General features: G+C 42.1%; 1 protein-coding gene across 13 annotated transcripts in view; it reads left to right on the top strand.

Moving 5' to 3' along the window:
* The window catches only part of LOC100691189 (dedicator of cytokinesis protein 9), a 72858-nt gene that overhangs the window by 52598 nt on the left and 5222 nt on the right, over nt 1-15038 (top strand). For 4 of the 13 annotated variants that reach the window (XM_013272617.3, XM_019352709.2, XM_019352714.2 and 1 more), the window contains exons 17-50: nt 87-274; nt 416-481; nt 573-665; nt 766-889; nt 977-1095; nt 1552-1638; nt 1743-1832; nt 3286-3401; nt 3791-3860; nt 3968-4093; nt 4179-4250; nt 4907-5053; nt 5169-5252; nt 5409-5520; nt 5797-5844; nt 6604-6782; nt 6881-6997; nt 7178-7289; nt 7378-7511; nt 9786-9900; nt 10015-10081; nt 10186-10233; nt 10936-11072; nt 11887-12002; nt 12116-12253; nt 12356-12538; nt 12664-12777; nt 12917-13132; nt 13405-13462; nt 13566-13672; nt 13949-14071; nt 14188-14301; nt 14521-14526; nt 14911-14940. In XM_013272617.3, the coding sequence (XP_013128071.1) occupies nt 87-274; nt 416-481; nt 573-665; nt 766-889; nt 977-1095; nt 1552-1638; nt 1743-1832; nt 3286-3401; nt 3791-3860; nt 3968-4093; nt 4179-4250; nt 4907-5053; nt 5169-5252; nt 5409-5520; nt 5797-5844; nt 6604-6782; nt 6881-6997; nt 7178-7289; nt 7378-7511; nt 9786-9900; nt 10015-10081; nt 10186-10233; nt 10936-11072; nt 11887-12002; nt 12116-12253; nt 12356-12538; nt 12664-12777; nt 12917-13132; nt 13405-13462; nt 13566-13672; nt 13949-14071; nt 14188-14301; nt 14521-14526; nt 14911-14940 (3656 nt within the window). Of the gene's footprint in view, nt 1-86; nt 275-415; nt 482-572; nt 666-765; nt 890-976; nt 1096-1551; nt 1639-1742; nt 1833-3285; nt 3402-3790; nt 3861-3967; nt 4094-4178; nt 4251-4906; nt 5054-5168; nt 5253-5408; nt 5521-5796; nt 5845-6603; nt 6783-6880; nt 6998-7177; nt 7290-7377; nt 7512-9785; nt 9901-10014; nt 10082-10185; nt 10234-10935; nt 11073-11886; nt 12003-12115; nt 12254-12355; nt 12539-12663; nt 12778-12916; nt 13133-13404; nt 13463-13565; nt 13673-13948; nt 14072-14187; nt 14302-14520; nt 14527-14910; nt 14941-15038 lie in introns of those variants that run through there. The other 9 variants (XM_025904121.1, XM_025904123.1, XM_025904122.1 and 6 more) reach the window with 9 other exon arrangements.

Below are 15038 nucleotides of genomic sequence, written 5' to 3'. Positions count from 1 at the left end.
ACTGCTCCTGCTCAGACTAGACAGGTTACATTGTCTGCAGGCTGTTTATTTGTTCTCCCTCTCTCTGTCCTGTTTCTCTCTTATAGATTGTGTTACCTCATCCTACATCCCTGTGAAGCAGTTTGATGTCAGCGAGAAGAGCAACATCTTCTTTGAAGTGGAGGAGTTTGTGCCGTGCATTGCCAAATGTTCTCAGCCTTTCACCATCTACAACAATCACCTCTATGTCTACCCGAAGCACTTGAAATACGACAGCCAAAAGTCATTTGCGAAGGTATTTCATTTATTCTGTGGTGTTATTTTGTGGGTTTATTGACATAGGAACACAGGTATATTAAATGTTTTGCCTCTGTGAAGGTTTCTCGCAAATTTCCAGCCAATTTATTTCAGATTTGCTGTTTGTGTTTGCCCTAAGGCTAGAAACATAGCTGTCTGCATCGAGTTCAGGGACTCGGATGAGGAAGAGGCTGTTGCACTTAAGGTAAAATGCATGCAGGAAAATATGCGGAAAAATCCCCCGAGGATAATCCTATCAGTCCGAGAGTTAATGGGCTATTGTTGTTGTTTCTCAGTGCATCTACGGCCGGCCTGGAGGACCCTTGTTTACCAAAAATGCCTTTGCCTCAGTGTTACATCACCAGCAAAATCCTGAATTCTACGATGAAGTAAGCACACTGTACCTAACCTTTCAAAGAAAAAAAAAATCATTGTAAGTTCTAAACATTAATGCACGACAGAGTGTTTATTTCTGCTCCTCTGCTTCAGTTTAAGATTGAGTTGCCAACCCAGCTCCACGAGAAGCATCATCTTCTCTTCACCTTCTATCACGTCAGCTGCGATAGCAACAGCAAGGCCAGCACCAAAAAGAGAGAGCAGGTTGAGATGCAAGGTAAGACACCATGATTAAAAATATCGCTCTCGGCACAGATATGCAAAGCTCTTATTTGACGACGTCCCACTCTGTCTCTGCTCGCAGTTGGTTACGCCTGGCTCCCGTTGCTGAAGGACGGTCGGGTGATCATGAATGAGAGTCAGATCCCGGTTGCCGCCAACTTACCTGCCGGATACCTCAGCTGTCAGGAGGGTGCCAGCAAGGTGCAGTGCACTACTAGCCATGAAAGTGCTGATGAAAACCGATTGAGGTTATACATAGCACAAATATGACACTGCTGAGTAGGATATGCTCTGTCCAGATTGCATGTCAGACAGTTGCTTAGTGCTGCTAACCCACTTAACAAACACCTTTTAGACACTGGATAGGAGTTCTCAAGTGTCCCTCTACGTATGTTCTCATTCACTTTATGATATGATTGCCCAGCTATATGGAGCTGACAGAGCGCCATATAGCTGGAGAGAGAGAGCTGAGAGATCTTTTTTAAAAAATATATTAAGCCAATTCTTCCCCAAAATCTCTAACAGAAGTTTGACTCCGTTCAGAACAGGTTGTGGTCTTGGGAGCTAGCTTTGAGAGACAATAGCTCATCCATTGGTGGCGTCCATGTCTATGGAGGTAGTGACAGAAACGCACTGTTGCTTTTTCTCATTTTACAGCATTTGGGTCCTGAAGTGAAATGGGTGGATGGAGGAAAACCGTTATTCAAAGTTTCCACCCACCTTGTGTCTACTGTCTACACTCAGGTTAGTTTTACACCCCTGATTCATCTGCACCTTCATCTGCTCTTTTGTGTTCTCAGTTTGAGCTCTTCATAGCAACAAAGTTTTTGTTTCGCTTTGTGTTTCAGGATCAGCATTTGCACAATTTTTTCCATTACTGTCAAAGCATTGCATCAGGCGCCCAGGCGTCAGGAGGAGAGCTGGTCAAATACCTGAAGGTAAATCAGTCACTGCAAAATTTAAGGGTTCCAATTAACTAGAATTCATGAACCCTATTATTAACATTTAAAGCGCTAAATGGACAAGCCCCTGCTTGTATATCAGAGCTACTGAGACCTTATCACTGCAGCTGACCTGCTTTAAAACCAGAGGCGATCTCACTTTGGAGGCTGTAGCACCCAAACTTTGGAACAGCCTACCTCCGCCTGTCAGTTCGGCTGAACCTGTGGTTTGTTTTAATTTAAGAACTCATTTTTTATAGGTTAGCTTTACTTTCATCTTTCCCCCATTATTTTGGGCCGTGGTTTACATTTATGTGTGTGTATGTTGGAACAAGTATACTTCTCTCTAACGTATGGCTTTTATTCAAACTGTGAAGCAATTTGTAACTCTGTGTTTTGAAAAGTGCCATACAAGCAAAGTGGTTGTTATTATTTGGCGTACACTCTTGTTGTTGTTGGAAGGAAATGCTTATTTTTGTTTGATTGTAACGCAACCTATAGACATGACTTTTAACGTGACTACTGACTTTGCTGCTGTCGTGTTAATTAAATCACTAAAAAATTGCATTGCAGCTCGAATAAACACACTATACTGACCAGAATCCACCAGTGTTGACATAGTGTTTTTATACACTGTGGAAATTAGTGCATACAGCTTCTCAGACATTTTAAACAACTACAAATACAATTTTCCATATTTTGGTGTTCGTATCCTCTCATCAGTCCCAGTCACACTGGGCTGGTGCTGAATCACATGCAGATTAATGATCTCTTTTTTGTGTGTGTGTGTTGTGGCATGCCAACAGCGCACCCTTCTGGACAGTTTGTGCACAGCTTGTTCCATTTCCCCGTTTATACAGAGTTTAACTGCAGAGGCTGGGCTGATACCAGTAAATCTGTCAGAGGTCGTCTCCTAGTTGGCATGATTTCTTTTCCATATTTTTCTGTGGTACTGGCAGCTCAGTTGTCGCCTTTTCCGTCGCTAACTGTCAGTCCACGGGAAACTCGGTTTACTTTTCCCCTGGTGAACGTTGACACAGAGAGCCACGTTTGGTCCAGTGCATCTCTTGGGCTATAATATAAACAGAGCAGTGAACACAAACAATAGCCAGAGGGTCAAACGGCAGGTCAGCTGTGCCGACTGGCAACCCGCCAAATGACTTGGCAGGCTCGCGTTAGTTTCCTGTGCGCAGGCACCGATCCACCAGTATCTGCACTCAGCTACGTTCCAGGCGCTGAAGCATACAGTGTGGATGATTAGCACAGTATTATCCACACATGTACTCCTGTTGTGAGTAGATTAGCTTTCCCTGAAGGTCTTCTCAATTAGCCTTTCATGCACATTTTAAACATGTTTTTTTTTTTTTTACATTTATTTCCCTCATTTTACACAAAAAGGTTTGTGAACAAATCCTTTGTAAACATATCTGTGGTGATGCTTTAATCTCAGAGTCTGCACGCCATGGAGAGTCACGTGATGATCAAGTTCCTGCCCACCATCCTCAATCAGCTGTTCAGGGTGCTAACCAGTGCCACCCAGGAAGACGTGGCAGTCAACGTCACCAGGCAAGTGTCCCTGAAGTGCTTCATTTCTGTAGAGCAAATAAAATTCCATACAATTTACTGCTATTGAAATATCAGTCATATATCATTATATATGCCAAATATATGTCATTCATTTGTACAAAAAAATATTGAAAGAAAGCAGCTCAGTTTGTCATTGGTTAGATATCGTGTTATGTATGAGGGGTAGTCACATATAAGCTGTTGCTTCTCCCTGCAGCCTTTTTGCCTGAAATATAATTGTTCAATTTCTTTTTTTTCCTCTTGTCTTGCTGTGATCAGAGAGAAATGAATGAATTTACGAATGGAAATTAATTTTCCAGTGTCGTGAGAGCAGAATCTTAGCGTAGAAACCGTTATCTCACTTGAGCTTTTGCCTTTCGTCCTGTTAGAGTCATGATTCACGTTGTGGCGCAGTGCCACGAGGAAGGTTTGGAGCACTACCTTAGATCTTACGTGAAGGTAAATTTTAAATGTCAGATCCATATTTCTGTTTTATTTGACCTTTACATAATCATATATAGTCTCATATGAATTGACATGTCTGTCTTTGCGTGTCTCTGATGCAGTATGTCTTCAAGACTGAGCCATACACGTCCTCCACCACCCGAACGGTGCACGAGGAGTTGGCTAAAGCCATGACTGCAATCCTGAAGCCTTCCACTGACTTCCTCACAAGTAACAAGCTGCTCAAGGTAGCACATTTGTTCTTATTTAAAGGATTACACAGTCTTTAATTATAGCCGTCTGTTCTCTAACTGATAATTGTTCGTTGTGCAGTACTCCTGGTATTTCTTCGAAGCCTTAGTCAAATCCATGGCTCAGTACTTGATTGAGAGCTGTAAAGTAAAGGTAAGTTCGCCGCAGCATGTGTGCTTGACTCCGAGGTGTCCACTAATGCCCGCTTTATTACACTTTGGGTTCTTCACAGTAGTTTGCAGCATGCCGGGTGTTGTGGACAGCCGGAGCACCACAGTGGAAGTTTTATGTATCCACAGTCTGTCCCACACTGCTGTGCAGTTTAATTAGCGGCATTTGTTCGAACCCCATAGGCAACCACATCCCTGTGTTTAACATCCACTAGTATGATGTGTCTGGAGTTTGGAAACCGTCCTTAAAATGCTGCTTCCAAACAGTTCTCATGTGTAGGACCGTCACAGTCCATAGATTAAAGAAATCATTTTAAGCTTGATCTGAAAAAGTTAGCTTACCGTTTCTGTTGCATTTAACTATTTTATTCATCTGTAAATGTAAGCTTACTATTTTAACCATTTATCTGCTACATAGCTATTTTTACATTAGCTCTAATAGCAAATTATTTCTGTTTCAAGGATGAATTCATATTTGAAGTTAAAGTCTGAGTATTTATTTACTGTTGAAGGATGTAAGATTGACTCAAATAAACCGCAGTTCCCACATTTTAAACCTTATTATTGGCTTTGATCTTTTCGTGGGAGTTCTTTGCTGAATAACAACATTTGTAACAACTTACCTGCTGCGCCCTCCAGCTGTCCAGGAACCAGCGCTTCTCTGCATCGTTCCATCACACTGTTGAGACCTTGGTCAACATGATCATGCCACACATCACTCAGAAATACAAGGACAACCTAGATGCTGCCCGGAATGCCAACCACAGCTTGGCAGTCTTCATCAAGGTCAGAAACCAGAGATACTTTATCTCAGATGGCAAAGTGCTATCTATTAGGTAAATGGTAACTAATATACTGATATGGATATTTATATTATTTCTGTGCTCCCTTTATTTTGTAGCGTTGTTTCAACCTGATGGACAGAGGCTTTGTGTTCAAGCAGATCAACCACTATATCAACTGTTTTGTGCCTGGAGACCCAAAGGTGGGCTGACAATACAATGTGCAACAGCCTTTATAGAAATAAATTGCATAACTACTTATTTATTCAACTTGAAGTCATAAAGCAAAGCCTTATTATCAGCCATAATTCATAATAGAGGTAAAGTAAAGGTGCCTTACTGGTTTATTCTCAATACAGACTCTGTTTGAGTTCAAGTTTGAGTTCCTGCGAGTCGTGTGCAACCACGAGCACTTCGTCCCCTTAAACCTGCCCATGCCGTTTGGAAAGGGACGCATTTTGAGATTTCAAGGTGAGAAAGTTGTGCTAAACAATAATGACTGCTAAAGTGTTTGCATATTGTGTTCGTATGCTGCCTGCATGTAAGATGCTATGCTGTGGAAGGGCAGCAGTGCAAAAGTAGTTCATGAACTTTTTTACAAAATAAAGCACTTGTACCCAACATAGTGCATACATACAATAAAATACAGTGTTTTTTAAAATAAATAAATGCTCATGCAGTCGATTTCTTTTGCTTTAAAAAGATGTACACTGTACACTGTGTTTGTTTTGTGTTTTCCTCAATTAGCCTCATTACCTCCATGTAATACTGTGGAGTCATGTGACACTCCAGTAGGTAGGTGGAAGGTGTCGTGACTTCATGCCGATCGTTTATTAGTTTCAAATTTCCTCTAAAATCTGAACCTGTCAGTTCTTTAAGCTTTCCTGCAAGCTGGTTCATCTTGGATTTCAGGTTATGATCTTGTCAGATTAGACCGTTTATTACTTGTCATCATCATCAGGTGTGGGGGATTTGGTGTGCTTGTAGTTTGTTTGTTTCTGGGGGGGAGGTTTCTATCTTGAACTGGTTTAGGGGTTTATGGCTATAATGAGTAAACTATTTTCCATCATTCCTGAGAAACCAGATATCTTTTTAATTCTTGTATGCTTCAAATGCAGGTTTTAAAAAGATAAAAGCAAAAGGTTTCTGAATAAAGTCATGTGATTTGGGTTTTCTTTACTTGTCTAAAATGTTGCTGGAAACCATTGCTGTTGTTCAGCCGCTAGCTTTAGTCGCGTTTCTCAGCGATGTTTGCTGATGTGGAAGTGCAGCTCAGCCACAGTGTGAATCTGTCAAACATGAAAGTTTGAGCTTTTCCCTTTGTTTTCTCCTCATTTTAGACTGTTTGATGATGTTTATAAGAATCATCTGCCTATAATGAGTTTTAAAGCTGGCTGCAGTAGCTATACTCTCTAAATGTTGATCATTTTTTTCTGATTACTGTCTCTGTGTCAAATTGGTAAGTGAGATTTTTGGGTTTCTCCTTTCACACTCTTCATCTACTTCTCCTGTCGGTCAGTCCTAGTCTCCTCATCGTCCCACTTATCCTTACAGACCTCCAGCTGGATTACTCGCTGACGGATGACTTCTGTAAGAACCACTTCCTGGTCGGACTGCTGCTCAGGGAAGCCAGCGCAGCTCTGCAGGAGTTCAGGGAGATTCGTCAGATTGCCATCCAAGTGCTGAAGAGCCTCATGATGAAGCATGCGTTTGATGATCGCTACACCTCAAAAGTAAGCAGTGTGTTCACACCCCTGTCCCTGTCTTTATGAGTGTGTGAGATGTGTGTGATATTGAGACATTTCTTTAAATTATTCATTTTGTTTTTCAGAGCCAGCAGGCCAGGTTAGTCACCCTGTACTTGCCCTTGTTTGGTCTGCTCCAAGAAAACGTCAACAGGCTAAATGTGAAGGAAGTGTCGCCGTTCACCGTCAACCACTGCACCAGTGTAAGGGAGCCACCTAGTGTGTTTTCCGAGTATTATATATTTATCCATATGCTGTGTCCATTTGGTCCGAATTTTAATGCATGTAAAAATATCTCAATAATCCTACAAAATAAATGTAACATATAAATACGGAGTATTTTATGTGGGTTTGATTCATTAAACTCTTTATTTGTCGTGCAGAACGGAAGAGATGATTCTCTCCATACCAACACTTTGATGACACCTCCGAGGTCGAGCACCTTTCTGGACACCGGCTTCCACAAAGATGTTTTTGGAGCCATCTCCGGCACCGGTAAATGATAAGACATTCCTTTTTTTCCCCCTTTCAGGTTACTTTATGTTTATTTTATGTAACATCTCACTCTTATTCCTTTTTACAGCTTCACCTCATGCGGCGTCCACCCCCAACATTAACTCTGTGCGCCACGCAGACTCTCGTGGATCACTCATCAGCACTGATTCTGGGAATAGCCTGCCTGAGAGGAACAATGACAAGGGCAGTTCCCTTGACAAGGTATTTGACAGAATGAGCTTTGAGATTCCCGGAATATGTTTATGTATTAGAAATCCAATTTAGCCTTTCTTTGACACGTGTCTAACATGCAAATCAAAATGGCACTTCAGGCACATCAGATGTCCCCTTATTATGGGAAAAACTGCCACATAAAGTCTCTCTTTGCTAACTTGTGCCATTAACTCCTCACCTTCACTGTATGGCTGGCCATGGCAGACGGAGAAGTTTCTACGGAGACACTCTGTCAATGTCCTGCAATTCTTTACGGAGACTGAGGAGTCCATGCTCTCCGTGCACTCCAAGCGTGCCACCATGGACTTCTCCCTGCTCACTGTCCCCAGTGTGCCAGAGAGGGCCCTGCAGTCCAGCAGTTCACTTCAAGTACAAAACACCTCCTTGCTCCACACAGTCCCTCCTAGGAGTGTCCCATCTGGGAATGATAGTGGGTGTGTGTGTGTTGGTGCCCTAAACTCTAAGCCCTTACTTTGCCAGGAGATTGTCAGGCTTTGTCCTGTTTATTCTCTGTTGCTGTAAAGCAGACGTGTTTTACCTCAGGGCCTCACGAGGGTTTGGCACTTTTCTTGTTCCAGATGGTGATAAGCATGCATGCTTTTGATTTCCTCTCATTCGTGCTGTGTGATTCTTGTCTCTCTCTGATAAACAGCCTCAAACTAAATCTGAGAAGATTTAAACACAAAGGACTGGATTTTTGTTGTCGTGTTTCACCCAGTGTTGGAACTGCTTTTGTTTCTGGTGTGCAGCAGCTGCTTTATTTCCCTGCTGGGGGGGCAAGAAGACACAAAACTATTAGCAACTCAAGAATAGCTCAAGCCCAAAAAGTGTACCAGACTTTGAAGCTCACATCAGCCTTTCCACCCTAATTTTAGCCTTAAAGTTCTCCAGTCTGCAAAAGACCCTTTAAAAATCCAAAGCAACAGCATCATGCTTTCCATGAAGTCATCCCCAGCTAGTTTCATGGTCTAGACTAACTGCTGGCAAAGGAACGTGCTTGGTACATAGCCAACTTCTTGCTGCGGTAAAGCTGCTGCTTTGGTTCTGTTTTTTTTCCCTGCCGTGTGTCTCAGCTCAGGGAACAAATCCCTGCAACATCTGGATGAATCATTTCACTGCAGTGTAGTTCTCTGACCTTCTGAAAACCTCTTAAGTATTTGGACAATAATACAGTTTTTGTAGTTTTGCCTCTGTACACCTCAAAAAGTGAGTTTGAAATGAAACAATCAAGATATGATAAAAGTGCAGGTTTCAGTTTTATTCAGAGGATTTAAGGAAAGTATTGCATTACTGTTTAGGAATAAGCAATTGGATAATTTACTGACAAGCATTTTTATGGCCAGGTGAGGTCTATTTCCTCACTACTCCATGACAAAGTAAGCAGATAAAAGACCTGGCGTGTTTAACTTGTATTTGGTAGCGTGGCATTCCCTCACTGGAACGCTCAGTATTAGGTTTCATTCTGTGCCCAAAACTGATCGTGCAGCACTTTACAGTGTAAATGGAGTTTGACCCAGAGCATACTGGAAAACCAACCTTAAAGTCTATTACGGCAAAGAAATTGCATATTCTTCAGTGACCATAACAATCTCAGCAGAGCATGCTTTTTCAGTTACCAAAGACAAAACTGAAGCAGCAACTGAGGTGGTGATACAGGCCTGACAGAGCATCTCAAAGGAGGAAATGCAGCATTTGGTGATTTCCATGGGTTCTAGACTAAAGACAATCACTGGATACCAAATATTTCACAGTATTAGAAACAGTTCTTTTGTTTAGCTATTCTAGTTTGCTAAAGTAATGTTGAGCCTCTGAAATGGGGATTTATGTGTGCTGCAATTTCTAAACGGTTAACGCAATACTTTTGTTAAACCCCTTGAAATAAAGCTGAAAATCTGGACTTTAGTCACATCTTGATTGTTTAATTTAAAATCCACTGTTGTGGGGAAAGAATGGGGAATAGTATCATTGTCCAAATGCTTAGAGCCCACATCACACGGTTGTTCCTACATAAAAAAAAAGTTTTAAGCCAGAGCGTTATATTCAGTTGTTGTGCTATGCTTGTATTATTGATTGCTGTTTATCAAATGGTCAAAAATATCGTGAAAATGCACTGATGCTATCAAATAAGGCAACAGGTTTTATGGCATTGCTGTGGTAAGTCTCAAATAACCTGATTAGTTTTTCACATCTTACTGGGAGCCAACACACTGGTAGGATTATATATTTTTCTATCCGTGCCTGATTGTCCCGTTTGTCCTGCAGAACCAGCCTGCCTCGACCCTGGGAAGCCCGCTGTTGCGCTGTGATAAACTGGACCAGGCAGAAATCAAGAGCCTCCTCATGTGTTTCTTACATGTGCTCAAAAGCATGTCTGAGGGTAAACTCTAATCTCTGTGACAGTTCCTGCTCTTCTAGCTTTACTTAATTGTTTACACTAGGTTTTTAAAAAAACAAGAGAAGTCTCCACAGTGTCCATTTCTGTCTCTTTTAGATGCTCTGTTCACATACTGGAACAAGGCATCATCTTCTGACCTGATGGACTTCTTCACTTTAGTCGAGTAAGACATCCTTTAGAGAATAACCAGCTATTAGACACATTGCTGAAAAACACATGGCAACTGAGTTTTTTACATTTTTTTTATACCCACTTTCCATTTCTCAGAGTGTGCCTCCATCAGTTCAGATACATGGGAAAGAGATACATTGCAAGGTAATGTTGCTGTCATCCATAAAGGATTTCAGGCTTCTCAACACTTTTTTATCATGAGAAGACAAATCGACTTGTCCATTAGGTTTTATGCAGTTTATGAGTATCCAGCTATTTGTTGTCTGTAAGCCATCATGTTTCTTACTATTGAAGGGTCTGACTGTACTGTTATTTTAATTTGATTTGATCAGAGTACACGCACTGTACTTGAATCACTGTTGGGAGCTCGCCTCGACTCCCAGAAGGCTTTATCTATTCACTCTGTCTAACCCCCCACCACTGTTTCTGTCTCTATTCACTGAAACGCTGGCAAGTTTAACATAATGAAATAAAACCTGGCTCCTGCCCTCTCCTGCTTGGGTAAGCCTGAACGTGAAACTGAGAGCAATTGCATGATAACTTCTCACCATTAAAAGAAAAGGAGAAAAAAAGTTGCAGTGCTGTGACACATCCGACGCTTAAAGTTCATCGCCTCTCGCATTCTTACATGCATGGCTTCAGCTTAAACTTCATAAATGCTGTCAGTACCACTTTGATTATTCTCAGCTTTAAACTGCATGGCAAACGTGCACTCACAGCTTTACTTTCGCCTTTAAAATCTCATAAATTCAAATCGCTCCCAGGGCGTTCGAGTGTTAGTTGTAAAATTTATGTATTATTCACCGTAACCTGCAGCTTCATTAACTCATCCTGTTTCCTCATCAGGAACCAGGATGGGGCAGGACCTGTTGCACATGAGCGGAAGTCTCAGACTCTTCCTGTGTCCCGTAACAGGGCGGGAATGATGCATGCCCGCTTACAGCAGCTCAGCAGCCTGGATAACTCATACACATTTAACCACAGTAAGTGCCCCCCCCCAATACTGTACTTCCCATCAAACACTCTCCATCACAGGGCCCTCGTCCTCCTCATGCCTCTCTTTCAACATCAGCATCCTCTTCTTCTCCATCATACTATATCCCAGCAGGCTTTAGAAAACATGTGTGCATCAGTAAATTCAATAAAACTGGGGAGGAAGCTGTGCAGCCGTCCACTGTTAGGTGGTGATCTTGTTAAATGGCATTATTTAATAATAAGTTTCTTTGTGTTTTCAGTGTAAGAAAGATTTCAAGTATTCTTGGCATATCTGTAGACCATGGTAAGAATGTACCAGGATGTTAGGACGTTTGCTATACTGGCTATGTTGATTTGGTTGATTTAAGAGCATGCCTGTTTTAACAGAACATCGGCTTTCAAAACCTCCTCATCCCTTTACCCAGCTCATCTTCTGCTCTCAACTTTACATTTTTACATTTCGCTTTGTGAAAGCAGTCCTCGTGAATTATGAAGGGTTTTATTCCAAAATTTTCCAAAATGTTCCAGGAAAAGAATGCATGAATTTCCTTTATATAAAAAAAACAAGTTCAAATGTTGACACTCAAATAAAATCATCAAGAAAAAAATGCCTCGCCAGCTTGTGACAATTTTTCCATGAAATGCTTTAGTTTGTCAGATAATTTTGGCCTCAGTTTGGAATGAAACTCAAACTTTCATGCAGCGGCTTTGCCTCTAACGCTACATTTTTGAGAGATATGACAATATATAACAAAGGAGAGGTTTTACATTGAGTGTACTGGTGGTGATTGAAAGAACTACAGCCTTTTCTTGTCTTTGTAGCCTACAGTCACTCGGATGCTGACGTGTTAAATCAGTCATTGCTGGAGGCCAACATCGCCACTGAAGTCTGCTTGACCGTCCTGGACACACTCAGCATCTTCATCATGAGTTTTAAGGTACCAAACAAATTCACTGTATTTTGTGTATTTACTTAATTAACCTTGTTCTGCCCCATTATTGTGAAATAAGGGCTTATTTTTAAATCCGATGATCCTCTCTTATACCACAGACACAGTTGTGTGCTGACCACGGCCACAGTCCACTGATGAAGAAGGTGTTTGATGTCCACCTCTGCTTCCTGCGGATCAATCAGTCAGAAACGGCCCTCAAGCAGGTCTTCACTTCACTGCGCACCTTTATTTACAAGGTATGAAGGACTTACTCGCCTTATTTAATCATTTTTCTCTGTCTGTTAACCCATGAGATGACCACGTAAGCCGCTGACTGATTTGTCTTCTTGACCCCTTAGTTCCCGTGCACGTTTTTTGAAGGGCGTGCAGACATGTGTGCTGCTTTCTGCTATGAGATATTGAAATGTTGCAACTCCAAGCTGAGCTCCATTCGCAGCGACGCAGCCCATCTGCTCTATTTTCTCATGAAGAGCAACTTTGACTACACTGGTCGCAAGTCCTTCGTCCGGACACATTTACAGGTGAGATAGTTGTCACCACAGTAAAACTTTAATATCTACCTGCCTTAACCCAAATTTTCTGGGATTCTAGAGACCACCAGCATTTTCATTCCTCTTTTGAACTGTTGACCTTTCTTTTTCTTTAGGTTGTGATTGCTGTCAGTCAGCTGATAGCAGATGTCATTGGTATAGGAAGTACTCGCTTCCAGCAGTCTCTGTCAATTATCAACAACTGTGCTAACAGTGATAAAACTATCAAGGTGAGGAACACACGTGCAACAGGTTCGTCCTGGTTCCACTTAAAGAGGCCATTTGAAAACTATGCCTGAACTTAATGAATAAATTGCCTAAACGAAGCGAACGATGACGTAGCTCACATTAGTGCGTCATCTTCAACAGAACACAGCTTTCCCATCAGATGTGAAAGACCTGACTAAACGCATCAGAACAGTGTTGATGGCCACAGCACAGATGAAGGAGCATGAGAGAGATCCAGAGATGCTGGTGGACCTGCAGTACAGTCTCGCAAAGTCTTATGCCAGCACACCTGAGCTGCGCAAGACCTGGCTTGACAGCATGGCCCGAATCCATGTGAAGAATGGAGACCTGTCAGAGGTTTGTGGTGAAAGTCTGTGTGGCTGAATGGCACTGGTTTTGATTTCTGTGTCTGATGTTGGGCCCAACAATCTTAAACATCAGATAGAGACTGTATTTACTTTGCATCAAAGCACCAGTGCCAGTGTGGCGTGCAGCGAGGCCCACCATCAAGTGCTGCAAACTGCCCTGTTTACTGTGTGCTGCTTTTTCTAGCGATACCGATTTGCAGCATAATCGGAGCTGTTATCTACCCACGCTTATCTGACCCGACTTGTTTTTGCCGTTTGCAGGCAGCCATGTGCTATGTTCACGTTGCAGCACTCGTGGCAGAATACCTGCGGAGAAAAGGTACTTCAGTATTCTGTGATGGAAATGTTTCTCCTGCTTACCAGATAGCAGCCCTGTTGGTTTAAAAAAAATAAAATAATGTCTGATCTTTCGGTGTTTGCAGGCATGTTCAAGCAGGGCTGCTCGGCGTTTCGCGTTGTGACTCCAAACATCGACGAAGAAGCCGCAATGATGGAGGACGTCGGAATGCAAGACGTCCACTTTAATGAAGTACTCGGATCATTTGTGCTAAAAATGGAAAAAAAAAAAAAAAAGAAATCACATTTGCTGGAGGAAAGCAGATTTAGTCACATCAAAAGCTGCTACTATTTCTATTTTTCTTTTATAAGAAAGAATAAATGAAAGAAGGCGACTGTTTTCTTTCAGTATGTGTCTAAAATTGGTGCATTTTAATTGTGATAAAATGAGCTGCTGACACGCTGCGAGCTGTGTTTCTTTTGCACTGTACACCAGCAGCTCTCCATCTCTGTTGTGCTCATCCCTCAGGACGTCTTAATGGAGCTTCTGGAGGAGTGCGCAGATGGGCTGTGGAAAGCGGAGCGTTACGAGCTCATCTCTGACATCTACAAGCTCATTATCCCCATTTATGAGAAGCGGAGGGACTTTGAGGTACAAACTCTATTTGTCGGGTGTTTTATTCCCCCCGCAACAGTTCTGTTCAATTCAGGCTAAGCGTGCAGCATAAGCATCTTTAAATCCTGATCAAGTTCCCTGACTCTGCACAGAAACTGGCTCACCTGTATGACACGCTGCATCGAGCGTACAGCAAGGTGACGGAGGTCATGCATACTGGGAAGAGGATGCTGGGCACGTACTTCAGAGTGGCTTTCTTTGGCCAGGTGAGTTCAACTAGCTTAAACTCATTCACACTTGATTTCACTAAAGAAATCCTTCTAATATCTGTATGAAGCACGGCAGCTGCTGAGGAGGTTAAGTTTAGTTTTGTTTTGGGGGTTTTTTTTGTTACGATTATTATGCTGACGAGCATGACCACATGCTGTGGTGTTTTCAGACCCGCTCTAATACACCTCTCTGCTTCTTTTTAATCCTCTTTGAAGGCAGCGGTAAGTTATGCAGTAGACCCCGTGAGCCCTTGTGAGCGGCCTGAGTCTGTGTGTGACGTTGGTGTTGCTTCAATTCATTGCACTTCTCAGCCATAGTTTGTTGCTTCAAGCTACAGTAGCAGGCAAACAGCGCTGCTGCTTCCGTTTGGGAGAATGTTTTGCATGGCACTCATTTACTCATTAAGTGTTTATGCTTTAGTTTGCTAAGTTTTAGTAATGACTGTTATTTTAAGGTTTATTAATGAATTTGTTGGGTGTGGTTGCTTCTATCTTTGAGATGTTTTTAGAAATAGATGGTATTAACTTTCTTCACAGTATAGGTTTCTGGTATAACAGTAATTTCATTTGTTTTTATGTGTGTGTGTGTTGTCCACACCCCTGTAGCAGTACCAGTTTACTGACTCAGAGGCTGAGGTAAATCAATATGAAAGCCAACCTTTCAGTTGGAACTGCAGTGACGTTTTAGGCTGTGTTGTGCTCCTTTGCTAATGCAGTCAGTGCTGTTTCACGTG

Source organism: Oreochromis niloticus, linkage group LG16, assembly GCF_001858045.2.
Source record: "Oreochromis niloticus isolate F11D_XX linkage group LG16, O_niloticus_UMD_NMBU, whole genome shotgun sequence".
Classification (NCBI taxonomy): Eukaryota; Metazoa; Chordata; class Actinopteri; order Cichliformes; family Cichlidae; genus Oreochromis; species Oreochromis niloticus.
This window is presented reverse-complemented; position numbering and strand designations above follow the sequence as displayed.